The sequence below is a fragment of the Synchiropus splendidus genome, chromosome 18, assembly GCF_027744825.2.
Source record: "Synchiropus splendidus isolate RoL2022-P1 chromosome 18, RoL_Sspl_1.0, whole genome shotgun sequence".
NCBI classification, from domain to species: Eukaryota; Metazoa; Chordata; class Actinopteri; order Syngnathiformes; family Callionymidae; genus Synchiropus; species Synchiropus splendidus.
Window position 1 is genome coordinate 4620615 of NC_071351.1, and position 27027 is coordinate 4647641.

The 27027-nt window shown below is 48.2% G+C and overlaps 3 protein-coding genes across 11 annotated transcripts; all 3 read right to left on the reverse strand.

Annotated features, from left to right (window-relative positions):
* Positions 1-680: 680 nt before the first annotated feature.
* On the reverse strand, positions 681-7743 carry LOC128749748 (carbohydrate sulfotransferase 11-like). 3 transcript variants are annotated; one of them, XR_008412985.1, is made up of 5 exons: positions 7297-7743; positions 2933-3009; positions 1905-2072; positions 884-1842; positions 697-811 (listed from the first exon to the last, which is right to left on the reverse strand). XR_008412985.1 is itself a non-coding variant. In XM_053849654.1 (4 exons), exons 1-4 carry the CDS (start codon positions 7388-7390, stop codon positions 1162-1164), a joined length of 1017 nt encoding a protein of 338 aa, XP_053705629.1. In that variant the 5' UTR covers positions 7391-7743; the 3' UTR covers positions 681-1161. The 3 variants fall into 3 exon arrangements, 2 of the variants coding, with proteins under 2 accessions (XP_053705629.1, XP_053705628.1); XM_053849654.1 differs by having other exon boundaries at positions 681-1842; positions 1905-2069; XM_053849653.1 differs by having other exon boundaries at positions 681-1842.
* A 4364-nt stretch (positions 7744-12107) lies between these two features.
* On the reverse strand, positions 12108-14493 carry si:dkey-32e6.3 (uncharacterized). 2 transcript variants are annotated; one of them, XM_053850000.1, is made up of 6 exons: positions 14159-14493; positions 13293-13465; positions 13018-13236; positions 12785-12945; positions 12538-12664; positions 12108-12469 (listed from the first exon to the last, which is right to left on the reverse strand). In XM_053850000.1, exons 1-6 carry the CDS (start codon positions 14412-14414, stop codon positions 12296-12298), a joined length of 1110 nt encoding a protein of 369 aa, XP_053705975.1. In that variant the 5' UTR covers positions 14415-14493; the 3' UTR covers positions 12108-12295. The 2 variants fall into 2 exon arrangements, with proteins under 2 accessions (XP_053705975.1, XP_053705974.1); XM_053849999.1 differs by having other exon boundaries at positions 12111-12469; positions 12785-12951.
* A 146-nt stretch (positions 14494-14639) lies between these two features.
* usp19 (ubiquitin specific peptidase 19) lies at positions 14640-26955 on the reverse strand. Of its 6 annotated transcripts, none has more exons than XM_053849805.1 (26): positions 26267-26658; positions 25079-25430; positions 24390-24518; positions 24072-24208; positions 22807-23334; positions 22228-22624; positions 21951-22107; positions 21794-21865; positions 21538-21653; positions 21144-21376; positions 20881-21073; positions 20609-20742; positions 20377-20535; positions 20198-20308; positions 20006-20116; positions 19821-19922; positions 19612-19752; positions 19399-19517; positions 19039-19182; positions 18596-18960; positions 18416-18526; positions 18129-18345; positions 17907-18059; positions 17669-17835; positions 17434-17609; positions 14640-15526 (listed from the first exon to the last, which is right to left on the reverse strand). In XM_053849805.1, the coding sequence occupies exons 2-26, from the start codon at positions 25272-25274 to the stop codon at positions 15386-15388; spliced, it is 4509 nt and encodes a 1502-aa protein (XP_053705780.1). In that variant the 5' UTR covers positions 25275-25430; positions 26267-26658; the 3' UTR covers positions 14640-15385. The 6 variants fall into 6 exon arrangements, with proteins under 6 accessions (XP_053705780.1, XP_053705778.1, XP_053705777.1 ...); XM_053849803.1 differs by having other exon boundaries at positions 21144-21382; positions 26267-26657; XM_053849802.1 differs by lacking the exon at positions 14640-15526 and adding an exon at positions 15546-16877 and having other exon boundaries at positions 18620-18960; positions 21144-21382; positions 26267-26664.
* Between the last annotated feature and the right edge of the window lie 72 nt (positions 26956-27027).

Sequence of the window (27027 nt, forward strand, 5' to 3'; positions counted from 1 at the left end):
GCCTCTGCTCGACAACTACCCAAACCAAGGGCGCCACCTAGCAAGCCCCTGAACTATGACACTGCTTCATGAAGCTCCATCAACCACAACACAAATACACTGAATCGCACAACCTTCCACAGACTCTGGTTTGGGTCCCGACACACAGATCTGGTTAAAGGAAGTGACAAACCACCAGCTCTGGTCTGGATCCAGCCAAGAGTCATTCGATGACACGGAGGTTTTGGAACCAAACCGCTGTGATGAGTGTTTGGCTCCGTCAGCTGAGCGTGGAATATTGCTGGAATCCTATTGGACACACAGGCGCCAGGCTTCTTTCAAACTAGGGCAGATGGAGGAAACTTCTTGGACAGTTCGGCCAAAATATGTCCAAACAAAAGTCACTTTAAAAACTAGAATTCTTTCCTGCGAAAAAGCCCCTCACTGCAAAAGGTTTCAGATTAAAATCCATGCTAGCTTCTTCTACCATCTGTGTTTGAGAGTCAGGCTGAATACACAGAGCCAGAGATGCTGCGGTGAGGAGCACAGGGCGGCTCTGAAGCAGCGCTGACCACAGCTATGTTTGTGCAGCGTTTACCTGAGCACACACTCGCTGGCGGAGGCCCGGAGAGCGCCAACACACCTGAGACAAAACAGCCAGAAGCAGAGGGGTTTGTCATAAAATGTATTTCACACACGACAATAAATACCTGGCTTGCACTGACACACATAAATTAAGGGCGCCACCCCGTCCCCCCTTCACCGGGACGCCTGAGGAGAACCTGCTCCTCTCAGTCTTGGCTCAGTACAACTGGACACACAGCGGTTGTTGCTTCAGTCGACCCAAAACAAAAGATAAATCAGAATCCGATCAGGGATTCAGGAGGCATGACTTGCTACTCACCTCAACAGTACTGACATTATAGCTCCAACTACGAGTCTAAACTCATGTTTTGAACATCTTCAGGTCATGAATGTCTTCATGTTGAAGGAGCCTTGAAACTTTAACCAGGAAATACTAGGTTGGTGTCGCTCAAAAAAAAGGAGAAAAGAAGACTGAAATTTGACCTTAAATCTGTGTTCATGACTTCACTTGTGTGGCTGGAGCGAACGCTCGCGCGCCGTCACCGCCGACTCCGCTCCTGCCGAGTAGTTGTGAAACAAAAGTGCAAAGGGGAAGGATCAAGTTCGGAGATACTCCGGAGTCGTGTAGTTGAACAGCAGGAAGTCCATGCGATACATGTTGAAGAGCTTCTTCTGGTAGAAGGGGCTGACGTGCTTGAAGAAGCGGGCGGCCATGTCGCCGTCCGTCCTGGTGCTTTTGCCGGAGGTGGGGAACTGGATGGCGCCGTCCACGCCGGCCAGTCTGAGCACCGCCTGGGTGTCGGGCTCCAGGGACTCGTACTTGCCCACCACGTCGTAGTGGATCAGGCAGGGGTGGCAGAGCGAGTGCACGCGCTCCCAGTGCTCGTTGAGAGGCTCCTCCCGCTGCGTCCGCGGGTCCACCAGGTACTGGACGAACTCCAGAAAGGTCACGTCGCTGCCGTTCTCCAGCGCCTGCTTGTCCGGGTCGGGCCGGTGCCGGCGGATGATCTTGGTGCCGTAGCGTTTGTGGAAGGCGGTGTTGTAGCTGCGGGTGAACTTGTTGCGGTACGCGGAGACCAGCCGCTCGAAGGGCTCCCGCACGAAGATGAACTTGAGGTAGCTGCGAAGGCGCCGGTTGATCTCGGCCACGGGGAACTGGGACAGCGTGCGCAGGTTTCCCGCCACGTGGGCTTCGTTGGCCGGGATGGCGAGCGGGTCAGTGTAGCGGCCGTCGCTGGTCAGAACCATGAAGACGCGCTTCCAGTTAGTGCAGGCCACCTGGCGGGAGCAGAGGTTCAGAGGCGCGGCCTGGTCCTGGTGCTGCTCACCGTGTTCCTCACCTTGGGCACGTAGCAGTAGATGAGCCCGTGTTTGTCGTCCACGATGAGGTGTTTGAGGTCGTCCGCGGAGAGGACCCGCCGCTTCCTGGTGTGGCTCAGACACGCCTGCTCCAGCAGCTCCCGCCGGCCCCTCAGGGGCCCGTGAGCCGCCAGCAGCTCCGGCGGCTGCTGCCATGGCAACGACAGTAGGGGAAGCTTCAGAGCACTACTATGTACTAGAACAGCAAAACCATCCATAATTCTGTTTTCCTTGCGACGACTCCAGACGATTCCTGAAATATTCCCGGTTTCCTCTACTGAAGGGGCTGATGAGGCTTCATGAAACAGTGTCCACATCTTCACAGCCCACTAGATGGCACTCTCTGCTCCGAACAACTATTTCAATGAATACTCACCATGTTTAACCTGGGAGCGCCACCTACTGAGCTCTGAAAATAAGGACAGTGTTTCATGAAGCCTCATCGGCACATCACTAGTTTCCTACAGCTCCCCATTGGAAATGAATGATGGAACTCCAGAATTTCACCACTATTTGATCGGCTTATAGCTCTTTGATGTTTTCACCTCCAGACACCATTCAGAGCTTGAGATGCAGCCACGCTCCTCCTCTGTAGGTCTGTATAATAACATGTTTCACAAGTCTCAAGGTTTTCCATCAATTCGTCATCAAACATCAGGGGGAATCCTTAAAAAGCACGTAAACAGTGAGAGAAAGCAGCCCGGAAAACTAACTGAAACGCTGCATCACAGTTTTGTCGACACACTTCCTTGTGATGAACAACCTCTCAGAATGTGTTTGAGCCTCAGACACGTGGAGCCAGTCCCACCCTCCTGACCCATTGACACCAATACAAATCCTGGAGCTCATTTTCAGATGAAAATGTTCAGTGTTCAACTCGCCACAGATCCCACACTAGCAGCTGCAGAAGCCTGGAAATTGGGTGAGGGTTCGCTCATTTTAGTGGCATCATCAGTCACACACGGAGAGAGGTGACTCACACAAACGCACAACAAGCGAGGGCTCTGACCTGGTCTCCTCTGTACAGGCTCTGCAGTGGACTTCTCCTGCTCTTCCCTGGGCTGCTGCTCTTCTTGGTTTCAGGCTCTGCAACACAACAACACGCTCCGTTCACTTACAAATCACAATCCTTGTGGACAGAAGACTCAGCGGTGGTGAGTCAACTCGGTCTGAGGAGAGAAGAGCTTGAACAAGCTCGCTCCACAGGCGCCCACAGCAGCAGCTGCTGTCCATATCCGCCCTGATGAAGACAGCACGCTTCAACCAGGAAGCTGCAGTGTTGAGGCTTCCACCGCATCATCTGCTGAGAGGGAGCCAAACTAGCAGATGGACCTCAAAACAAACCCAACCTGAGCTCAATAGTCCACTGTCTGAGGAGGAACGGACAGCATCTGTAGCTAGTGACCGGCTCATGAGGCTTCATGAAGCTGTGTCTTTATTTCAGAGCCCACCAGATGGTACTCTCCGCTCTGAAATCTTTCCCTATTTCAACGAAAGCTCACTTCACATTTAAGCAAAAGTGCCACCGAATTCATGTAACAGATTAAATACATTATTTATTCATTAATTTTTCCTTTTTATTTATTTATTTTGTCATTATTTTCGATGAAGATTTTTTGGTCCTGGACCTCCTCGAGATTGGACACCACTGAGCTGAGGTGGCTTGCATCATCACGTCATCTCCTGACCTCGCTCTCCTGCCGGGTCCACGTCAGGACTCCCTCTTCAAATCACTTCCAGAAGTCCTCTTTCATGATGACACTCCACACGTCACCCAACCAGACTGGGAGCCCATAAAGGTGGGCGGGTGTCTCGCGTGTCGTCTCACCTTCCCCCTCACGGGCCTCACCGCTGACGGCGTCTCCAGCCAGCAGTGATTTGTTTTGCACATGTGGCCAAACAATGCCTGGGCTAGCTTTAAACATGGAGCCCACAGCTGGAGCGCGGAGACGCTTGCCGTCATGTGGAAAACATTAGCTTTTATAAGCTATAGCCGCGCTCTCCTGCTGCATCCCAGGAGCTTGATCAGCTTGTTGTGGGCCGCAACATCCCAGGAGCTGGTGAGTGAGCGGTAAAATAAACAGAAGACGGAAAGAAGTGAGCCTGTGGCTGGAGCGGAGAGGAACCTTCATAATCCACAATTTCCACTGGCTGGATCAGTGGCAGCACATCAGAACACACAGACAGACGTGGTGTTGGACCAGGCTAAAAGCTCGACAGGACGTGCCACAAGTTCCACCCTCAAAACCCCGTCTCCGTCTGCCAGGGACCAGGACTTCATGGGAATAAAAGTGCAGTCAGGTACAAGCGCCTCTCTGCTTCCATTCACTGTCGAGGAAACTTCCTGAGGAAGTTGCTATGTAGGTCAGGAGGCACTGACTGAGCTACATGGTCAGACCGTCTGGACCCAGAAACAGCTGATTCATGCTGCAACACATCACATTTCCTTGATGCCTCTCCACCAGCCCACTTGTGAATAAATGCGGCTTCATCACCTTAGCAAAGCATTAGCGCAGTGCGAGGTCTGTCGCGTTACAAAGCTCACGGCAAGGTTGTGCTTTCATCATGAGTCGTGTCGAACTGAGGACGGAGTTTCGCATGTTGGCGAGCGCATCTGTGGTCAGCCACCACAGCGGCACCAGGATGAGGGCGGGCTCCTCCACGGTTCAGGCCGCTACACTGCGACACTTCCTGCTCACTACACACAAGATAGCTGAAGAGTTTGTGTTCATATTCACAGTAAGGTAATAATGGCCGACTACGCTGTAGGACACAGAGTTATGAGAGAGTTGTGGTTTTCAGAACGTTGCAGATTAGCCGTCCGCACCGATACGGTGCTAGAAAATGCATTCACTCTGTAACCAAGCGCAAAAACGGATCCAATTCGGGAACTGAAAATGGTGGATTGGTGTGGATTAAAGGCCTGTTCATTGTCGTATTCGATGTTATTTTCCAATAACAGCTTATATGATACCGCATTCTATGTATGTCGCTAATAGCTATGGTTATCGGTAGCAATGGGCTAATAAACTAGCATCCTCATTTTCAGAGTCCACACTGATCGATGTGGCGACACTCAGCAAGTCTGGTCTGGTTTGAATGGGAGCTTGAGTTTCCCCTTCACTGATTCTTTTCTCAGTAAATGAAGTGGAAGTACAGTCCTCGCTCGTGTTAAAAGGAAACCAGCCATGTAAGTGGAACACACCGAGGCCATTGCATCACTGCAGTGCAGACGTTTCCAAACCGCTGACTCTCCAATGTGGTGAAGCTCAAGTCGCTTCAGTTGTGATCAAAATAACAACCAAATACAAGTCATATTCAAGTGTAAAACACTTAAAAGTCTGTTGAACAATCGCAAGACTTGTAAAGTTTCTGATATTTTCACAAGTAAAGGAAGTTTCAGTTCGTATTGATCACATGATGCGTGTTCCCAGCTCAATTGTGGAAGTGACTGGACCCACATTCATGTTCACGACATGGACTTGTGTCCATATGAGAAACATGTGTCGTCCTGACATCACACCAGAGAGATGGTCCACACTCAAACAGGAAGTCACCGACACAGCCGCCCTGGCTGCTCTGCCTCACACTAACACAGTTCCATTAACCCCAGACTGGTTATAAACACCGGGCCGAATGAAGGAGAAGAAGAACCGGGACTCTGTGTGTGGGCCACATTCATCAGTCACTTTCACAGATCTGTGCTCGGCTTCCAGTGGATGAGAACCTCCAGCACCAGTCAGACTCAGCTAACAGTGGAGCTCATACAGATCCATGCAGGAGTGACAAGAGTAAAGAGCAGAACCATCTGGACACTGCTGTCAGAGCAAGACAAAACCCAAGCACTGAGGCTCAGATCCTCGAAGAAAATCCACATCATTTTCGGAGAAATCAATTCTAAAGTTCAGAAAAAATGTTTTGTTTTTAATGTTCCATGCCAATATTGTCATTTCAACCTTTAACAGCCACTTCATCTTTCGTCAGTGCTGCCGCCTCCAGAGTGCTGTGATAAACACTCGCACCAATAAATGTGACAGCAGGTGATTCATACGTTTATCATAGCCCAGCAGAAACCACTTCTACCCTGCGGACCACCCTCTCATGCTGCCAGAGTAAGTGCAACAAAGAGAGTTAAACAATAACATCTCTCCTTTCTCGTGAGCTTCGTTGGGAAATACAGGTGGACTGTGCTCGGCGTATTGAATCGCCAAACTCCTGGGCTCCTCTGAAGAACAAAACAAGCATGTACGAGTTTCACAAACTGGTCGTACGGATGTGAAGTCAAGCTTCTAAATCTCTACAGGAGTGCGGCACAATGAAACCCCAAAATCAAAGTTGTCATTTTAAAAACACGACACGCCTCCCCACTTCAGTCCGCTGACATGTAATGAAAGACAAGGCCAAACAAGTAAACAGGAGAGTTTGGTTTCAAAGCTGGACTAGATACAGTCATTGAGGAAGCTTGTGCCGCGTTGACATCCGTGACTCTGTCATGTGGCTCCAGCACACCGCTCATGTGGCCGAGCCGTAAAACAGACAAGCCCAGGCAGGACGGTAAGAGGGGGCGTCCACCTCCGTCTGCAGGCCTGAGCATCATCGCTCATCTGCTCACTTTAACTGATGTACTGCACCAGACACAAACTGAAGGAAGCCAAAAAAAAAAAAAGACACACACTTTGTTTACATTCAGTCACCTAATACACGCAAAATAGAGCGCTAAAATGTTGGATTATTGTTGGAGCTAGTTCCATTTTAAACATCAATGTTTAATTCATTTGAAAAATCCTGTAATATTCTTTATGTTATGACACTCAAAAACAGGCGTGTGCCAAGTCAATAGGAAGAAAAAGCTTCACTTTTAATACAAGGAGTGTTGTTTATAAATCTGGGTCATTTCACAAGTTGTGCTTTAAATTCTGAAGGACAACAATAAAAGGTTTGACGCGAGCCCTTTTACATCTTTGCTTCCAACTGTGGAGAAATGACTCCACATGAAATCGGGCCTAAAATGTTGACTCTTCCTCTGCGCGCATGGAAAACAGCGCTTTCTCCGGGACCATTCTCCCAAGTGCACATCAATCACCAACACATGCGCCCCGAAACGAGACGGCACTTTTACCCAGGAGACAAAGGGTGAGCGGGGTTGAAGCGGAGGAATGCAGGGGGTCTGCAGGAGGAGGGGGGTTTCAAAACATTCCACCATTCACAGTGACCTTATTCATGCCTCATATCGCACATGCGCTTTCATTCATTGAACCAACCTGACAGCAACCAACTTTTTAAGTCAAATAACTTTAAACGTCAAGGTCGAAAAGTCGTTTTTTTAAACCACAGAATCTACATCGAAGCCAGTCGGTTCGGCAGAAGCGTTACCTTCCTTCGTGATCGTCTGGAAGTAGAGCACCAGAAGGAAGAGCGAGCAGAGGCACGTCGCCAGGAGCAGGCGTCCTCCTCTGGGCATCCTCATCCTGAAGCCCCCGAGCCCTCGCCGCTGCCTGGCTCGGGCTCATGCGAGACCGCCAGGTGGTTTGGACTGGACGCGCCAGGAATCGCGATCAACACGGGGACGAGCCTTCGCTGTCCATCAAAGGGTCGCGTCGCTCCTCTCTCTCGTTACAAGCGGCACACGAGGACTCGCCGCAGGCTGAGGCGACCTCCGATGTCAGGACACATTTCTGCCTGAAAGCGCCTAAAACAGGGCTCCAAACCTGGCAACACACGCTCCTGACAAGTCCTCACGCTACAGGTGGCTGAGCAGCCGCGGTTCCGAGGCGCCGAAAGTTAGTTAGTCGAGGCTCTTCTCAAACTTCTCCGCTAAACATGGACGGGCACTCTGCCATGACGTCACGCCCACCGCTCCTTCCTCCCCCACCCCTCCCACTGCGTTTGTTTCCTCTGAAGAACACTTGCATACACCTCGAAACATTGCTGCGACTTTTGCCGACACAGGCGTTTTAAATGAACACTATGTGATGCGAGTCTAAACGCAACGGAATAAAAAAATAAATGTTTAGCAGCGCAATAAATACTAAAACTTGTCATTTTGTTCATAAATGAAGCAGATTTATTCACCCATATCCATTTAAGAGGCACATTTTTCTGGTGAGAGGCTTTTCTTTCACCCAAAAATCACTAAGAATAAAGTGAAAAATTTTTGGATGGGACCTGGTCACAAACAAGGACACACAAGTTGTGGGACCAACATTCAGACTGTAATAATCTACCAACAGTGTAATTACCGCAGTGTCTCGTGCCTGTCTGCCTGAAGCCTCTCAAACTGCTGAGTCTTGCTCCAGGATGACTCAGCGCTTGATGGGCCCCTGTCCACCGCTAATCCTAAAAACTCTCTCCTCTTATCGTGAGCTGTTTGTATTTCTGACAAAGTGCTCCTGAGCAAGGCCACTCTGGCCCCAACACCATCCTCAGAACACCATCCTCATCCTCTGTAGCCGAGATAGAGAGATCTTGTTTTGGGTTCCGCGACTGTAATTTCCACCGTTCATCTCCACGCAGCGCGGCCACAATGACAGAGAGACGTTGACTGGACCAGGGAGCGAGCGGCTTGAGAAACGCCGCCGCAGCCAGCGGTTCTTTGCAGGCTTCTGATTTAACATGACTCTGTGGTTCGGGGATGGGCCGGAGACAAGCTCCTTTTTTAACTGGAAGACAATAATAGGGCTGGAAACATGAAGGATGATCCTCCCTGAGCTTGTGCTGCTGTCTGATGGGGACATTTCCTCTCGTGTCAACATGCTCTCCTTCACTGTTGCACACACATTCACATCTCCTCTACTCACTGAAATCCCCCAAAACTGTCGACATTTTCAGGCAGCAACTATTCTCTTACATATTTCCACAACAGAAACTTCACGTATTCACTTCAAAAACAAATGATTAAAACTGATATTTGTCCAAATTGGGAAACTCATTCTCACGGATTTGCCATGTAAAGCAAGACATATATCCTCCTCTCTGTGACATGTCCACACTCATCTCTCTCCATGAAGCCCTGCCGGTGTAGTCGCAAACGTTTCCACATGCTGGTTCCACTTCAAAAGTGAGAACAAGAAAAAAAAAACGCCCACAAAAACCCCATGAAACAAACATCAACCGCTTGTGATCCATGTTCTTCATATCACCACTATGTTGCTCTCAGCTGCATCGAAACCGTTGCTCCACCAGAGCTTTGTTGGGTCGATGTGTTCCACCACGATTCACTGAGAAATAATAATAATATTATTTGTGATGACACAATAAGTCTGTGCTTGTTTCTCATTGGTCTGACTTTTGAACCCAAGTTTAATAATCCAATGAGAAACAAGATATAGTTTTCAGCCTTATGGACACAATATTGCTGTTGTAAAAATTAAGGTTTGCTCTGGAGCCACAACTGTGCAAAAAGAAATGACTGTATTAGTACATTTTTTTTTCTTTTTGAAACAGTTTTCTCTTTCTATTAAATGACAATAAGCTAAATAGTCATTTGTTTGTCCAACAATAACAGTGATGTGCTGATGAGGCTTCATGAAACAGTGTCCTTATTCTCAGAGCTCTGTAGGTGGCGCTCTCAGTTTAAAAGTGGTGTAAAATGAGATTTTACAACAGAGGGCGCCACCTAGTGGGCTCTGAAGATGACACTGTTTCATGAAGCTTCATCAGCCTCATCAGTATGTTTAACACATTTGACTGAGGAGGATCAACATATTTTGCCTGTGCAGTTGAGCATATTAAAGTCAAACAAACCCTGTGTTTCAGAAGTATAAAAACCTTGAAACTGCAAGCAGAACTCATTTACTCACTGAACGTGTTTGTGTTGTACATGCAGTGATGCGATGGAGCCGTTGGTGTGGTCTTATCACAACACCGAGCAGAAGCTTTTCACCATCTCGCAACCGTTTCCTTCTTCCTGTGTGGCAGCCACACGGTCTATCAGTCAGAGCATCAGCATTTTCAGGATGAACTTGCTCTTGGCAGCAGAGGTGTTGACTCACTAACCCTCACTGAGGGGCTTCAAAATAATTCAATCACAAACGCACAAAATGACCTCAACCTTCTACAGCCGTATGAGGCCGGGGAAGGGAGGCGCTAATGCTGGATTTAACTATCAACACTTGTCCTCCACACATGATGCGGAGGTGACAACAACAATAGCTGGAAACATTCCAGAGAGCTCATGGGCTCTTATGAGGCTTCATGAAACAATGGTTCAGAGAGCCACTAGAGGGCACTCTCTACTCCCAAATCGTTGGATTTGAACCAGCATTCCAATGAAACCTCTCTCAGTTTTAAACCAAGAGCGCCACCTGCTGATCTCTAATGTGAGGCGACTGTTTCATGAAGCCTCACCAGCCCGTCATTTCTGTGTTTACTATCCTCTGCCTGAGTCAGCACTGGTGGTTTGTTGCCAATATCCCCAGAAGGAAGGCTCTGTGTTTGTGGGTGTGAAGTCTGGACCACCGAGCGTGTCAAGTCCTTGGAAGCCGCTGTGATCCTTAAACGCAAACGGACTATAAAGTCGCTCGTTAACTTGAAGGAAACACCAGGGCGTCCGCTCTGATCCGCCTAATCTCTCATTTGTTCCCCGTAACATCAGGTTTCACACGCAGCGCACGTGTCACATCCCGTATGTATTGCCTCGAACGCCCCATTTTTCCCTGAGCGACTGCAGTTCCCCGGTGACAGAGAGGGGGGTGGCCGCAGGGCTTTACGGAGAAACCGGTTCATCCCAGACACGTCTGGTCTTTATTCTTCAATTGACTTCAGGCGCTTCTTGGAATAAGAATCTCTCTCTGTTTTGTGAAACAGCGATCATCGTATGAAGTCAGATAAAGCCCAATTCACACCCTGCAGGACGCAGGGCTCCAGACATCTGCCTCGTGTTCGGCGCGATGATCCTCTCTCAGGACCATTCAATTATCCGCCCCTGGCTCGCTCGCGCACTTCCCTTCGTTTACAAAATGCTCCGCTTACTTTAGAAGAGGTCCAAATGAGAGTCCTGGCAGCTGCTTCAGTCCAGAACCAAAGAGTTCACTGGAGGTGCCGGGAAGGCGAGCGCATCTGCTGCGCGCTGCGGGTGTGTTGTGGAGGTTTACGAGCTGAAAATCCAAAAGCTTTTACCCCAGGAAAAAAGCCGGTGACGCTGCAGGATGTGCAGTGACATTTATTCAGTCTGAACCAGGGGTGTCCGACCGGTCCTCGGAGGGCGCATCACACATAGGTGAACGGGTCAGGTGTCCGCTGAAACAAGCAGCACCTGAGTGACACCTGTGACTTCCGACACCTGCCTCGGCCTTATTGGTCGCAACTTAGACCTGCTCCCACCGCGGCCCCTTTTGTTAGAGACCCCTGGTCTGAACAGTCGGCAAACCATAGCAACTGGGTTCAGCAAGAATTGTTATATTAACTCGTTCCTCCCTCTAAGGTCCGCACTTGCGCTGCCTCCGCACTGCTCCAACTTGTGGCGCCATTGATTTTTTTAAACGGCTGGTATGTGGCGACCCCTGCCGCCGACTCATTGAATTGCACTTTCAGTGGACGGAGCTCTTTTTATTTATTTCATTATTATTCATTCAATATTGCTTTCGTTTATCACATTTGAAAACTATTTGTATCAAAATCCGTTCATATTTAATTAAATACTTAAATTGACTTGTTTTTGATTTTAGTACCAACAACTTATTTGCGTATTTGTTTAATCTTTTAACTTATTGTAACTCATGTTTTAACTCATGTTCAAATGTTTCAACTGATTTTTATAAAACTGTAAACGTGGAGGGATGTTGGAAGAAAATATTCCTCGTTGCTTTCAGTTCAGCACCTAAATGGAAATGTCGCCCTCTGCTGTACATATTGATCAGTGCTTCATGTATCTCGCAGGGCAAAACCTTTATTTTCAATACAATCTTGAACTCAAATCCACCTTTACATTCCTATACAACCTTAAGATTTAATTCGCATGTATACAACTGACTTTTCTGCATGCAAAGTTGCGAATAGTCACGTGATCTCAGTGACGGACCGCATGATGATTTTAGTGACGCATCTAACGGACCTGGATATCGAGCGCCCTCAAGGCGACGCGGCCTTTGAATGCGTGTCTAGCATTCCTAACCAGTTGGTGGCGGTAGCGTCATGTTTACTGCCCGGTGAAGTGCAGACAAAACCACGTCATGATGCTGTAACTCCCGAGTAAAAGTCGTTGTAATCTGTCGAATACAAAAGGTTCAAGGTTCTAAAATCTCATTCAAAATGATCAGAGCAAAACACTGCTTTTCTTCCATTCCTTTAATAATATAAATATTTCAATAAGTACTTTTTTGAGGTCTTCATTGCTCAAAATACTATCACGGGGGGGGGGGAGGGGTGAAGCAGCCTACGCCACCTGCTGGACGTTCCTGGCGTAGTTCTCCTCACAGATGTGGATGCGCTTGGTGAAGTAGTGGGGGTCAGAAATGGCCTGCAGGAGGTCCATTTGGATCAAGGAGATGTCATACAGCTCGGGGACGCTTGCTTCCCGAGTGTCACTCCCACCAGGGTCTGTGAAAACCTGAGAGACAGCGCACATCTGCGTGAAAACAGAGCGACACCAGCGCCTCTGCGGCTCAGCGTGGCTACCTTGGCATTCACCACGCTGTCCTTGTCGCTGAGTCGGATGTTGTCGTCCAGGAAGATGTGCTGGACGTCCTGATCGAAGGGGTCGACCCACAGCGGCTTCCCTCCGGTGCTGCGGTTCATTGTCCACCTGGCCACGGAGGGAACAGTGAGCTGGTTCACCAGGACTAATGCGAGTGGACGTGCAAGCCGTTTCCTCATTAGCACCCCACACAGGCCTATTGTCGGCCGGGTCACATGCTGCACATACCAGTTGTAATCATCCTGGAAGCCTCCGAGCCCCTCAGCCGAGCTGAAGTACTGGTACAAGCTTCGGTCCCCGTCGCGACTGGACACACGCTCCTCTCCTCGCGTCACAGCGACTCCCTTCGGGCTGCAGCGGATCTTTCCCTGAGCTGGGTTCACGCGCAGCTGCTCCTAAACACAAGCCCCACGTACTATACATCACCATGTTCGCACACGCTCAGAGCGGCGTGACCTCACCTTCAGGTCAGGGAGATCAGGGAACAAGGGGTGAGCGCCCTCCAGCACGGATCGGGATAAAGCACTCAGGACTCGAGGCAAGTCCACCCCAAAGGTGCGGAAGACCACGGCGAAGTCGCGTCCCTCCCGCACCAGGTCCTGGAGGAGCTGGAAGAAGGACGGGAGGATCCAGTGGTACAGATGTCCGTCCTCGGCCTTCATGCATAGCTCCTTGTCCTCCTGCGGGGAGCAGACTCAGTCAGCCGTGGCCGGCACCTTCAGGATCTTCAGCTGACCTTCACGCCCTCGGGCCAGCGGAGGAGCCTCAGGTGCTCATCCAGGACGCCGCGGAAACGCTTCCCAGCGTTGGAGGTGAACTTGTGCACCTGCCTGTGGTGGCTGTGGTAGGTCACAGCGCCCCCGCATGGTGGATGAAGAGACGGCGCGTCACTGAGCCACTCCCACTTTCCTGCAGAGGCGTGAAATGTGATGACACCAATATTTAAAAGTTTCAGGAATGCGGACAACCGCACGTGGTTCGCTAGGAATCACGTGAATAAACAGCATTAATAATAATCGCTGAAGGAGAAGAGAACTATCCCCTCATTTCCACAGGAGGATAACAACCATCATTTCCCAATTGTGGGAAAAATAAAGGCAATAAAAACATGAAAAAAAACCGCGTCGATCTCGTAAAACTGCTCAGACGGGACGCTTCTGTCAAGGGACCGTCAACAAATGATTTGGCTGCGCAAAAAGTGAAACGCATGAACCACAACACTGGTCGCATTACTTTATCAAGTCACGTCGTCTCCAAAGAACATCTGCATGATGTCACCACACACACACAAATTCATGTCACTATTTAAGGGTCTTTCGTGATGTCACTGCACTCATTCGTTTTCAAAAATCACCCCCTGACTGATAAAGGACGTTTCTCCACTTTTCTCTGATGGTTGGCGAGGATTTCTTCTGTTTGTCCAGAGGACGAAACCTCAGCTGGCGGAAAACTAGTCGAATAAGTCAGGTTTATTTTTTTTACAGAACAGCAGCAGCGATGTTTTTTGTCTGTTTTGTTTCGGTTTGTTTTTGGGGGAACATCCCTAATAAACCCGACACACAGCGCTTCCCACTTTTTCAAGGACTGACGAGTATTTATTACCGTGCTTCACCGTGCCCCAAGTGACAGTGGCGAGAAAGCAGTCCAGAGACGCCACCGTCCTGCGACTCAACGCCTCGTCAGACGCCAAAATCGTCTCATTCAGGTCCACGTGAAGAATCAATTTGCTCTTCCTTCCGTTACTCAGGGAAGGGCTCAATCGATCTGACGCGGCAGGAGCCGGCGGCGCGACTCCATCTTCTGTGGCGTCATTCTCAGCGTCGTCTTGAAGCAAGTGGCTTCCTCCGACCTCCAACATCGTCCCGCAGCCGGTGTCTGACAATAACTAATTCATTCCCCGACTGACCGAGCAGGTTGTTATCACTTCCGGGCGTGAGCCCGCCTACTCGGTGACGCTTTCACTGAACAGCGCCTCTAGTGGTGGCTGGGTGAAACACTATGGCCAATGATATATAGCTAGTAAATAATGAGTAAATGAAAATAAGTAGGTGCAGGAGTAAACAGCGAGAGCGCCACCAGAGGGTTTCAGAAGTTGTTTATTTATATTAATTATTTGTATGTATCCACAGCAGCAGTCCTACTGAACCCCAACTCTTATATGCAGCATTTCAACTGAGGAGAAAGGCAGGACACCAACAACACCACCAACTGAAAGGATACAAATGTAGCAAAGGTGTTTGTGTAATTGAACAGCAGCAGGTTACAGTTTGTATCATCATGCAGCCATGCACTTGTCAGTGTACACTCAAGCCATCCACAGGATTAAACGTACAAAAAAAAAAGCCAAACAAAATTCAGAATGCAACCAAGGAAAAACCTGCAACCTCTACATGACTCTGTTCGCCCCAGCACCGAGACGGGCTTTCCTGCTACAATTAAAATGTGAATCAAATGTAAGCAACAAAAAAAAAAAACGACAACCTTAAGAAGCACAAACAAAAGTGAAAAAGTTTTACACAGTACAACCGCCACACTCCTCACAGTTGTAGTCAGGTCAAAGTTAACAGTTAATGTTTTGATGAATCTATGAGGTGGTTTTTACGGAGCTCCTGCTCGAGTAGCTTGGCGACGGGGTCGCGACGCTGCAGAGATGCACCTTAGAGGGCAGCGAAGCCCAAACTACATCAGAGTTTCCACTCTTCAGATAAATACCGCTGAGTCCAATTCAAGTGGCGTACAAGGGCGTTGAGCAATGGCGGATCCAGCGCCACCTCCAGATCCTTCTTAGTGTTGCAGTGTCAATCGGATGAAAAGGACTCGCCCTCCCGGCTAGTCCACCTCCTCCATGTTGCTATAGGACGGCTCGGCACACTCTCCCGAGTGAGAGAACAGTCCTGCAGGCACCTCTGGGGTCAGTGTGGGGGGTCCTTCAGAGTCCAGCTCAGCCCCAAAGAGCGACTGGCCAGAGGCCTGCAAGATAGAGCAGCAGGGAGAGTGAGTGAGGCGCTCGCATCACATCCCACAAGACGATAAACAAAGAAGGAATTCATGACCCTCTACAGCAAATGGTTTATTTTAAAAAACAAATCAAACGAGAGTTTTCTCAGCGAGCAGCGCCACATACATTATTGCTGTGAGTTTAAATCATGACTACGTTTATAAATAGCACAGTCAAGATGATCCTGCCAAGAGCACTTTCATCTAGACAACTTTACAGCATTAAAGCAGCCAATCCTGGACTTGACAAATCAAAGGACATGGATTCAAACATCCGCAAACAAAACACAGCTGGAGATCACAAAAACAATTGGAAGCAATCCAAGGCTAAGTGGTGACTCTGAAACGCCTCTGACCAGAAAGAACTCCCGGAATCATCCGAAGCCAAATGCGTTGAATTCATTTATCACTTGTGTAATTCAGGCCTGAAACGTCACATGACAAGGCTGCGAGTCAGAGGTATTGTGACCTGAGAATATGATCCATTGATAAGGCTTCAACACATTCAAACAAACAGCAGAGCAAGATGAAACAAAACCACAGAAAACAGAATAAATAACGTTTCTTATAAAGCACTTGCATTATTGCAGTTCATGATGACGGCAGCTCATCGTATTCGCACTGGAGGTGAAGATGACTTAACATGACACGCAGGTCTGATGCAGACGTCCTTCCTTGCCTCTGTATCTCCATGCAACTGTATAAAAAGGCCAGCGAGAAACGCATGTGCAGCAGCGACAGCTGACATGCAAACAAGTGGAGGAGCCAGTGTTTGTCATCCATGAAACTCCCCTGGTGACAACATCGATGCTGTGCAGGCCCCGATAGAACTGTTCCAGAGGTTTGGCATCTTCCTTCCCCAACTTAACCTCTCACTGCCAGCTTGTTTTGGTTTGTCGTCTTATTTATCACTAACAAGTTGAAGCAGTGAGTTCTTGCATAGGAATAACAGGCTCATCCAGCTGGGAGGAGGGGCACGAGCGCACACGTGCAGCTGACGTACGTCCCTGCAGCGCCGCACCCAGCGGCCTGCGGATACACCCCAGCAACTCAGGACACTTCTCAGTCATGTCTAGCTGGACTTGTAAAGGAGAGGGTAGAAGAAGTTGACCACCACCGCTAGCATGGCTGCGACGGTGCACAAAACCAGATATCGCACGCAGTCGTCATCCGGGTGCTCAGAAATCCGCTCCCTTCCTTGGAGGGAGTCTTCTGCATATCTCTCTGACACTTGGCGCCTTCGCAGCCGAGAGTGGAACAGTCGGCGAGGGCCTCCTTGAAGCCCCTCCTCTTCCTCCTCCAGTTCCCGCCATATCAGAGAGGCCTGCGATTGGCGGAAACCGGTGTAAGCTTCTGGAGAAAAGGTGTGGCCTAACAAAGGTTGTAAACAAGACCGACTGAAGCGGAAGAACATCCACCCGTTTACGACGGAGACAGAGAAGTGAGCGCTTTACAGGGAGCCGAGTAAAACACGGGCTGCGGCAGAGGAACCCATGTTCAGGCAATGACCATATTGGTAACATTCAGACAAGGTTCAAACAAGTGGCAGAAAACGCCAAACAAGAAGCGTTGGAACATATTCTCTGACCTGTGAAGTGAGGAGACTACTGACTCGACATGTTATGGTAAGCGGCCCTTGACTAGTCATCGCTAGAGGAGATGACGTTGGATTCAGTGAAAACCATCTGCTGATGATAGAACAGGTTTCAAATGAGCCCAGAAAAATTGTGAACTAAAGCAGACTAGTCCACAGTGTGGCCAGAGATACTGGAAGCTTTGACACGATTGGTCAGTTCGAGACGCGCGGCTCCGTGACTCGGAGGTGGCCACTTGTGTTACAGAGGACAGTACAGCTTTATGAGGTGGGTGGGTTCTCTCACCTGACTTGCAGTGGCCCCCAGAGCAGTAGGTGACTCGGCTCCACCGGGCCTGAGGAAGCGCGGCGGCCTCTCCACGGGTGAGTTCCGTCTCCGATAGAAGAGCACGTAGGCGTAGCGCGTCACCACCTGGCTCTCCTCCACCATTGTGACAGTGCTGTCATCAAACAGACGCCACCCTTCAAGACAGAAGACGTTGAGAGGCAGGAATGCCAGCAACGCGTGACAGCGGACTCACCGACGTCACTCCTCTGGCTGTTTTTGTCGCTGGGCAGACGGGCGTACGCCGTGTAGTGGCCTCCGATCATCCCTCCATAGTGGTTGATGACCGCGTACAGATCGTATATCGGCGGGTGCTGCATTTCCTCCTTCTGTCCAATACAGAACTTGCTCAAGTCCAGATTCCTGCGAGAAGATTCCCATCAAAAACATCCACGGTCGCTCAAACAAGCCCAGAGACGCCGACCGCTCCTTACCTGACTGGGAAGTCCACCATGTCGTTGATCTTGTCCCTCCATATAAAACTCCTGAAGGAGAAACGCTTCAGCTGGATGATCAAAACATTGGGAAGGCGCCAGAGAAGGAGCTGCTTGGAGGCCTCGCGGTGTTGCTGGCATTTGGGGCAGTACCTACAGGGTCAGCACATCTGGGTGAGCGTCCAACCAAAACCACTGGACGTTTCCTCAAGTCTTTCCTACCAGGCCTCTTCTGGAGCCAGGACCTCAGGCTTGGTGAATAAGTTCAGACACTGCTCCAGGGTGAAGTGTCCCGCTCGGGCTGTCTCGCTCACAGAGCCTGGATCTTCTTCATACTCCAGCTCCTTGGAGCTCACCAGCACATACTCCTTTAAGCGCTCGTTGTTTTTCCACACCAGCTCCAGGGTCGCGTCGTCAGGGATGTCAGTGAGCATGTCCTCTGCAAACACACCTTCCATCAGACCCCACACCTTGAATGAACAGGCATCCAGAAGGAAAGAAAGGCTCACCTCTCTCGTCCAGCCTCTGCTCTTTGTTGTTGGCGTCCAGCAGAGCGATGTAGAACTGACTCGCGTGACCTGATGCTGCTCCATTTGAATGTTGGTAGCCGGCAATAGCAGCTGAAAAAAATGGAGACAGGAGTGGTACAGAAAAAAAGATCAGACTCTTGACAGAATTGTACGACTCACCTTCTGGCCTCACTGTCTTCTCACAGGAAGTCTCTTTCTCTGCGTGAGGGTCGAGGGCAGAGCTAGATGTTGAGGACACAAGCTCTGAGAAACCAGAATCTGTAGTCCGTGTGGAGGACAGGGAGGTGTGGGAGAGGGAGAGAGGATTCGGCTCCCCAGCATGGAGGACTGAGGCCTCAGGAAACTCTCCTCGGCTCTCCATTTCAACGTCGTCTCTTCCAATCGAACTGCTGCATCCCGTCGCTTCATCCCCAGAACCAGGACTCTCCAACGGCCCTCCCGGCAGCACGTCACCACGGGACTGAGCCGTCTCAGGGGACGTCCTTCCCGACTGCAACGGCGGCTGGAACACGTTTATAGAAAATCTGCACGGAGAAACAAAGACGCAATGAAAATTGGATCAACTGTTTTGACAGTGACAGAACACTGGGACCACATCATACCTGGAGTAATCCTCAAGCAGTTGTGTGAGCCGGGTGTAGGAGAGACGAGACTGTGGAACGCTGATCAGGAAAGGCAGACCCACATTCTCCGTATTGGACCGACAGAGATTCTTATGATTAGGCCAGTGGTTCTTCTGACAAATTCTGAAAGCAAAAGAATGACGAATGTGAAATTAGATACAGGAACAGCACCACTCAGTGGACAACATCAGAAACTACAACTACAATAGACAAGCTGACACGTTTATTCAATATAATCCTGGTTAATGTTCATATTTCAAGTGATGAATTAATAGTCTTGAATTCCCCTTTTGGTAGACCTATACATAAAAAAATCATTTCAAGCAGATGAAGACTCACTGGTTGCAGTAGCCCACTCTGTAGCATCGGGTGCACCGTCGCAGCTTGTCGTCTTCAGACAGAGGTGGCTTCAGGCAAGAGGCACACTTGGAGATGGGGATATTGGGAACTTGGAGCTTCTGTGATTTGAAAAGACAAAAGCCATTTTATAATCAATTCCAATGTTAATTTCTGACAAATCACTAGAATATTTAAAGCAAGGATTCTGCCAACCTGCTGCACCCGGAGTAACACCACCCGCTCCTTGGCCAGGTCCTTGGAAAGAACCTCAAAGCACAGCAACATGTCGGACGAGGAGACCGTGTCCAGGGAATGCGAGGGCAGGAACATGCGCTGGAACCGATTCTTGCCCACCTTAAAAAAAATACACCTTTAGTTCATTCATTTCATTAGGATAATAATAAAAGGGAATTATATCTGACCTCTGCAAGCCTGAGGTTCTCTGGTTTCACCCTCACACTCCTCGAGATGGATTCAAGCACTTCAGCAGTGCAGGAGTTCTCCTTGCTCACGCTCACTAAAAACTATCATTGATAAAGAAAAAAAAAAAGGTTTGGACCACCATGTCCATTTTGTACATCTGAACATTTCATTTCCTGCAGCTTACCTTGATGGGCTTTTTATGAGGCTCCTTTGCAAAGTAGAACACAGAGAGCACCTTTTGTTTCTGAGGAAGAGGTACAGGCAGGTATAGGAAGGGGTCGAAGGTTATGGAGACCTACCAAGAAACAAGACAGGAAACGTCAGTCTTGCACACGTATGATGTCAATGTGTCTGAGAAAACTGACGCAGCCGTCACCTTGGAGCAAGTAGGGCAGACTAGTTTGGACTTGAACTGGCCTTGGAAGAGGTCGACAACAAACGAGTCATTTCTCATCTTGTGTCTCTGCCAAGCCTCTTCTGCCACCACCTGTAAACACAGACATGATCTCACTGAGGATTGAAGTTCTTTTTCACAGAAAGCCAATCACAACCTACCTCATCCAGGCGACCGTCGGAGTCAACTGTCTCAGTGTAAGGTTTGTTTTGAATCCGGTTCAGGTCCTCGTGCAGCCCATCAAGCAAGAAAGCCATGAACTCTTGAGCGTCATGTTGAGCGTAGCCTGTAAACTGACTTGCCTTGCTGGCCACAATTGCCTGTGATGTACAAAATCATCAGCAAGCATGTTCCGCTGAAAACAAAAAAAATGTGCCTCACTTGCTGCCATACCTTGAGTTTTGAAGGCTGGAACGCGTGATGGGTCCCTTTCCACAGAGCACGCAGCAGCACTGCAAAGCCAATAGCCAACCTTCCTCCAGTTCCAAGTGGATTATTGCAGTTGATTTCCGACTCAAACGCTCGATCTGCAAGAAACAGGCGAGGCAGAGACAAAGAAAATATACGGTTGAACGTTGAGAAGGTTGAATGACAAGTAGCAATACTTTACAAGAGCAGGAAGGGATGTGAACAACAGCTGGGGAATGAGCAAAGTCACTACTTACCGTGAAAGTAATCCCGCAGCTCTCTGGTGTTGGACAGCGACTGGATGACACTGTTCATGAAACAAGTGTTGCCCAGGTTGACCAACCCAGTAAATCCAGGCAGGCAGACCTTCTTCTCTTCCTCTTCCTCATAGCGCTCGCTGATTGGAGGCGGTGCATGAGTCATGGGGGGCACCATGCAGGTGGGCTTGGACTGACGCAAAAAGGAGAGATAACTAGAGCTTTAATAGACTGTAAAACAAACAAGACGAGGAGAAACTTACTGTGGCTACAGTGGCCTCGGGTTTGGTGATTGCAACGTGATCCGACATTGACCGTGGTGCTACTGTCTCCAGACCACCGTCGTCCACTCTGGGGGATGTCTTGGTGGTCTTGGGTTTTTCCTCTCCAACCCTGGGCGGCTCCTCCTTGGCAGGCAGGCTGTGTTGGCTGCTGCCTGGCTGGCTCTTCTCCATGCACGCAGGACTGGAAGGTACAGCCACCTTTGCACCCCCCACTGCACCTTAACCAAATGAGAACGAGAATTGTGGTTAGAAGAGAGAAGTTGCTCAGTAGAGACGGAAACAGGCGGACCACACCAAAGCAAGTTCAGCTATTACTAGCATTTGAAAAGTGCCTCATAGTAAGATTGCATCTATTAGAAGCTTGGCAGCAGACCTTGTGTGGCAGGAGCCTCCAGACCCCCCCAACGCTGACTGAGTCTCTTCCTCAGGGTGATGTCCAGCCGGCACGGGGTGAAGGAGTAGCTGCTCTGCTCTGGCTGGATGAGATTCCTAAAGAAAAGAGATGGAGCGCTTTTCATTCGTGTGATTTAAAATGGAGTTCCCAGTCACATCAATGAAGCAGTCCACACAGCATGATATTTACAGGGGTAGTTTAAAGCGAGTTAAGATCATTTCAAACTTCATCTTACCTGAGTTTCATTTGCCACTTGAACAAAGTGTTGGGTGAGCAGCCGGCATGAAGCCGCAGAAAGTTGGTATCACTGAAAACACAAAGTGACAACTTCATTTTGTGTGTGCCTTTATAGCGTATACCATTTCCAAGGCTCAAACTTTGAAGTCTCGAACCTCGTCTGGAAGATGAGTGTGAAGTCCTGTTCCCTGAAGATGACCCTGGTGGTGTCCCTGCACATGCCCTTTATGTAAACGTTTACAACCATCAGGTCATTGCCCTTCTCATACGACTCATTCTTCACAAATTGCAGGTTGACCATGGGTTCTCTTTCTGCAGGGAAACACAATCACCGCACACATTAAAAACCATCACACAACTGAAGTCAACAGCTTTTTGATTAAATCTAGAAAACAACTCAGTTAACAATAATTAATAACTGTTTACACTGACCTTCCTGAGGCGTCAATTCCAGAAGAGGCTCCTCTTTTGACTGGTCTCGTTTCTCCTCACCATCGCCGCCCCCCTGACTTGTATTGTGCATAGGAGACGGCTGCGGTTTGGCAGCAGCATGAAAAGCTGGCACCGGTTCCGGCTTTTTTAATTTACATTCCTGGGAGAAGATGGTATCCTCCTCCAACTCTGGGTCAACGGTCGATTTGTCAGGCACCGAGTCAGTGACCTCTACAAGTCTTTCTGGACCAGACGTATCAACCTGGTTGTCTGGATCCATTTGTTTGAGATTTGCTTTCGCACTAGTGCATGCAGCTTCTGCTGCATTGCCTTTACTTCTGTGTGTACGCTCTTTAGAAGGTTCCTCTGTTTGACATTGGCTTTTGCATTCTTCTTCCTGAAGAACAAAAACAGAATTAGAAACCAGAATTGACAACCTTCATCACAATGCCTGATGAAGTTTTCATTCCTGTGAGAATACAACAAACATAGCTATAACAATGTCAACAATTGTAATGGTTAATAACACATTACTTAGACATGTAAACAAATGAAACATGATGGGGGACAATCTCAGACCTGAGTTTTGTTGATATGTCTGGAAACTCTGTGATTATTCCCGGGTTCATCGCCTCTTCTCGCTTTGTTGTCTCCATCCTTGTGTTGAGCCTGGCAGCTTTGACTGGGGGGAAACTGATGACCTAAAGTTTCACTGTTGACTTTTGAGGGCTTGAGAGAATGCGCGTTCCTTTCAGATGCCTTGGAGTTTTTGGGCTGGTGAGTTAAGATGCACTTGGCACTAGGTTCCTGAGACTGCTTATCGCATTTAGTGATGGTGACAGACTTGCTGGGTGCAGTTGTGCATGCCACACCTTTCGCCTCTATTGAGTCCACGGTGGCCTTGTCACTTGCCGCTTTGTTTTTCTGGTTGCGCTTGGCACCACGCTCCACTTTACTGCTGATGCTTCTGGAATCTCTCAGCACAGGGGAAGTTTGAGGTGGTGAGGAGGAGAAGTTTAGAGACTGTGATGACTCCAAATCATCAGCCATGGGCTCCATCTCCATTCTGGTGTCAACCGATAGCACCTCCTTTTCTTTCTTGTTGGACTGAAGAAGAGTATTACAATGTAATTAAACATAAGCGGTGTGCAAGGTCACGATTCTCATTTGCTACGATTCAGAACCAATTTAAGTGACGGGGCCCGTACTGGAATGCCAGCACGCACGGAGAATACGTGAACAAAGCTGGCAGAAGAGCCTCCCCAACCAGCTCCGTCTTCACTGAAGTCTAGAGTTTGGCGTCATTTCAGGTTTTACAAGATCATGAACAGCATTACAGCATCATTCTAGAACAGTGAGAGCCATAAAGACTGTCCCGAAGTCAGGTACATGTGACATGAATCAGTTATTGAGGTTGGGAGATCAACAATGAGACAATAACCCTGCAATAACACCATGGGTTTTATTCTCACACGCTTTTCATTAGGTCTATGTTCATAAGACTCATGTCGGCTTGTTTGCCTTTCATCAGCCTTGGGCTATAAAGATTAGCTATGTGTATTTATTATTCTTAATACTGATATAATGCAGCTTTTTTGCAGACCTTTGGAAACAACGGCACAATAATGAATGTATGACTATACGCTTGATTTCATAATGATGTGAAGCCGTCATTGAAACTGAACTTTGATTGATTACACAGCCCTTGAACACATCAATATTTAACCTAATAGCATGGTAACATGACCAAGTAACCAAACTACATACTGCCACATAAGGTTTGGCAGGTCTGTTACTTGGCTGCTGCACATTCAAGCAAACAAAAAGCATGAAAAGTATTATACCTTGAGTGACGGCCAGTTGTGGAAAGGGATCTTTTTGTTCATGACAAGCAGCAAGACACCGCCCTTCTCTTTGTATTGGACCCGGCTGAATGAAGACTCAATTTCCTCCTGAAGCTGGCAACTCCACACGCGGCCATCTGAAAAAGCACAACATAAGGAGTTCAACAATACGCTTGGGCACAAGCTGATATTTTACATTTGGAAGATTATTTGTGTTATTCGCTGTTGGTGTGATAAGGTTAACATGTACGTACTGGGAAAAATAACAGAGGACATCTCATTCAGTTTGACCCACAAAGCCACATAGATTTACTTTACCTGGAAAGCACACGTGGCAGTGTGTATCAGTGAAGGTTGTGGCAACATCCTCAACTCCGTTGACCCCATCCCCACAGCGTAGACGCACTATGACATCATTGGCATTCTGTTTCCAGTCCAGAAACATATCTGAAATAAAGATGGGAAGATGTGAGCAAACACATGAAACTTGAAAATGAAAGCCAAAAATAAGTGTGGAGTTTTTACATCCAACATGGAAAGGAGTATCGCTTCAAATTAGTACAGCAGTATGTCTCAAAACAAACCAAACATTAGCTAAAGCAAGAAAATAGGGGAAAGTAAGGAGCAAAACAAAAAAACAAAAAAAAACAAGACTTCTTGTCAAGCTCTCCAAAAACTATGAAGAATGATGCTGAACGTATATAATGGACCAGATGCTATGTAATGTAATGTGATAAAAATGAAATTCAAATGAAGAGAAGAGATCTTTATATCTCAGGTAACTATACAAAAACATTTCTTTGATCCAAGTAACAGTGTTCTATAGTTGTCATTGACGTGACCATTGAAACCTATAGAAACCGGACACCTTGTATCATATAGCACCAGCAAATGCAGATTCACTTTTCTCACTTGAAGAATTTAAACACTTGTTGGAGGCTGGATGCCATTAAAAACTAACAATGTTAACTGCTAAATAATTCCAGACGTACAGTAACATTGTTTACCTTTCTTAACCTCTGGGACAGCTTCCTCTGCTGCAGCAGCTGCTGCCCTCTTGGCCTCTCGGCTTTCCTGGTTGGCCCTGTCCTTCTGCTTCTTCTTACTTCCGGTTGAGGAAAGCTCACCTCCTTTTTGCTGATGCTGAGCCCCTCCACCGCGACGGCCACCTGCCCCACTACCACCACTGCTGGCCATTTTCATACACTTGGTGCTGACAGGCCGCCCGTCCCCTGAATCACTGCCACTGCCGGCGTCTGGATCTGAAGTGTGCCTCTTCCTGCCTGGCCCGGCTATCTTGGCGATACTTGTCTGATCTTTCCCAGAACAGAATAGGGAAAGGGGGTTGGGGAAGGGAACCTGAAGAAGAACAAAGACATGACAAATACAGATGTACAGGTTAAGGTTAACGCCACTTGAAAAGCAAGGGGTCAACAAAATACAATCTACAGGTCATTTAATATAAATAATTTCAATTTGCCAGCATTTATGTTTTCTTGGATCACTCATTCAACAACGCAAATATCAACATTGTTCCCCACTTAACAACTATATTATGATTCTGGAATAGACACATTTAAGAACAGTACGACCAACAATAAACCAGAGAAGTCAGACATGAAATGAGAGACAACAACACAGTAGGTCAATCGGTTTGCTGCTAAGCCACACTAAACCAAAATACAGTTTCCACACTAGATATTGTTTGCTAAACACCGGGGATACTTCATGCAGACGAGCATAGTATTGTCGAATTTAAAGATGACTCAAGTCAGCTGTTCACCTTTTGTTTGGGCTCGTTTATTTCAACTCGCATTCACTGCAGTAAGACGGAATATATTCACATGAAATAAGATGTATCTTGAGCGAGTTCCTTGGGCTGCTGCCAAGCACTGTAGTTCGGCGTGAATACTTAGCACTAGTGCAGCGATAAACACACAATGGAATCATTGCAGTACATGACAGTTACTTATTTAACCCAACTATAACTCCATGAATTTCGACAACGCGCAGGACGTGCAGAATAACAACACTTTCGTTTCCAGTCGTGCAGCAGCAGCTAATGTCATTAGCATCTCGCAGGCTAACGCTACTACTTCTTTACGCAAACAAATTTGAATGACATGTCTTCGAGTTCTTGGTTTATTATGGCTGGTATTTCCAAGGTGATGAAGGAGTGAATGTGAGCTACTCACAAGGTTTCGACTGCACGACAGACGCCTTCCTCTCCGTGCACACAATAGCCAGCGCTCTCACTGGAGCTTCCGTCGCCGGCTGCTAAGCTCCTTCACGACCGCAGGCCGCAGTCAACAGCCTTTCCAGAATCTTCCGTCCTTTAACCGGGGCCCATTATCGGTGGCGAACCATAAACTCTTCCCGCTGCTAAAATCGAACGAGGCAAAGAAGAGCGCCTTTATTCCGATTGTGTCATGAAGCCGTAGAGAACAAACCCGAGCGTGTTGGGGCATGAATGTCGCTAACCGAAACCCGAAATGAGACCAGTGCGCGCGCACGCCACTTCCTGGACGGTGCGTTCACATGACGCTTGTGAACGCGCCGTGTTTCTCGCGTGATTTCACCCTCAGACGTAGCTGGTCTCGCGTGATTTGAGTGCTTTGTTTACACTTGACCTCAGCGCGTATCGTTTCCACAGAAGCGGCATAATTTTAAGTCTCTCTATTCTCTCCCTCTCAACTCGGTGCAACTGACAACTAGTTACATCCAATGGGCAATAATGCGGAGTAATTGTTTAGCATATGAAATTCCTCACCAGTGAAACACTTTAGCCTCGTTTGTCTTCCTTTGATGATCAGCAACAGCTTACTTTCATTACTAGTGATGACTCAACTGCAGCAAAACGATGCATGTCTGTGTTTAAATTAAGAATTTAGTTTACGTTTGACTTTGACTTTAAAGTGTATCTTTATTGTCCCACCATTGACCTCTTTAATCTACC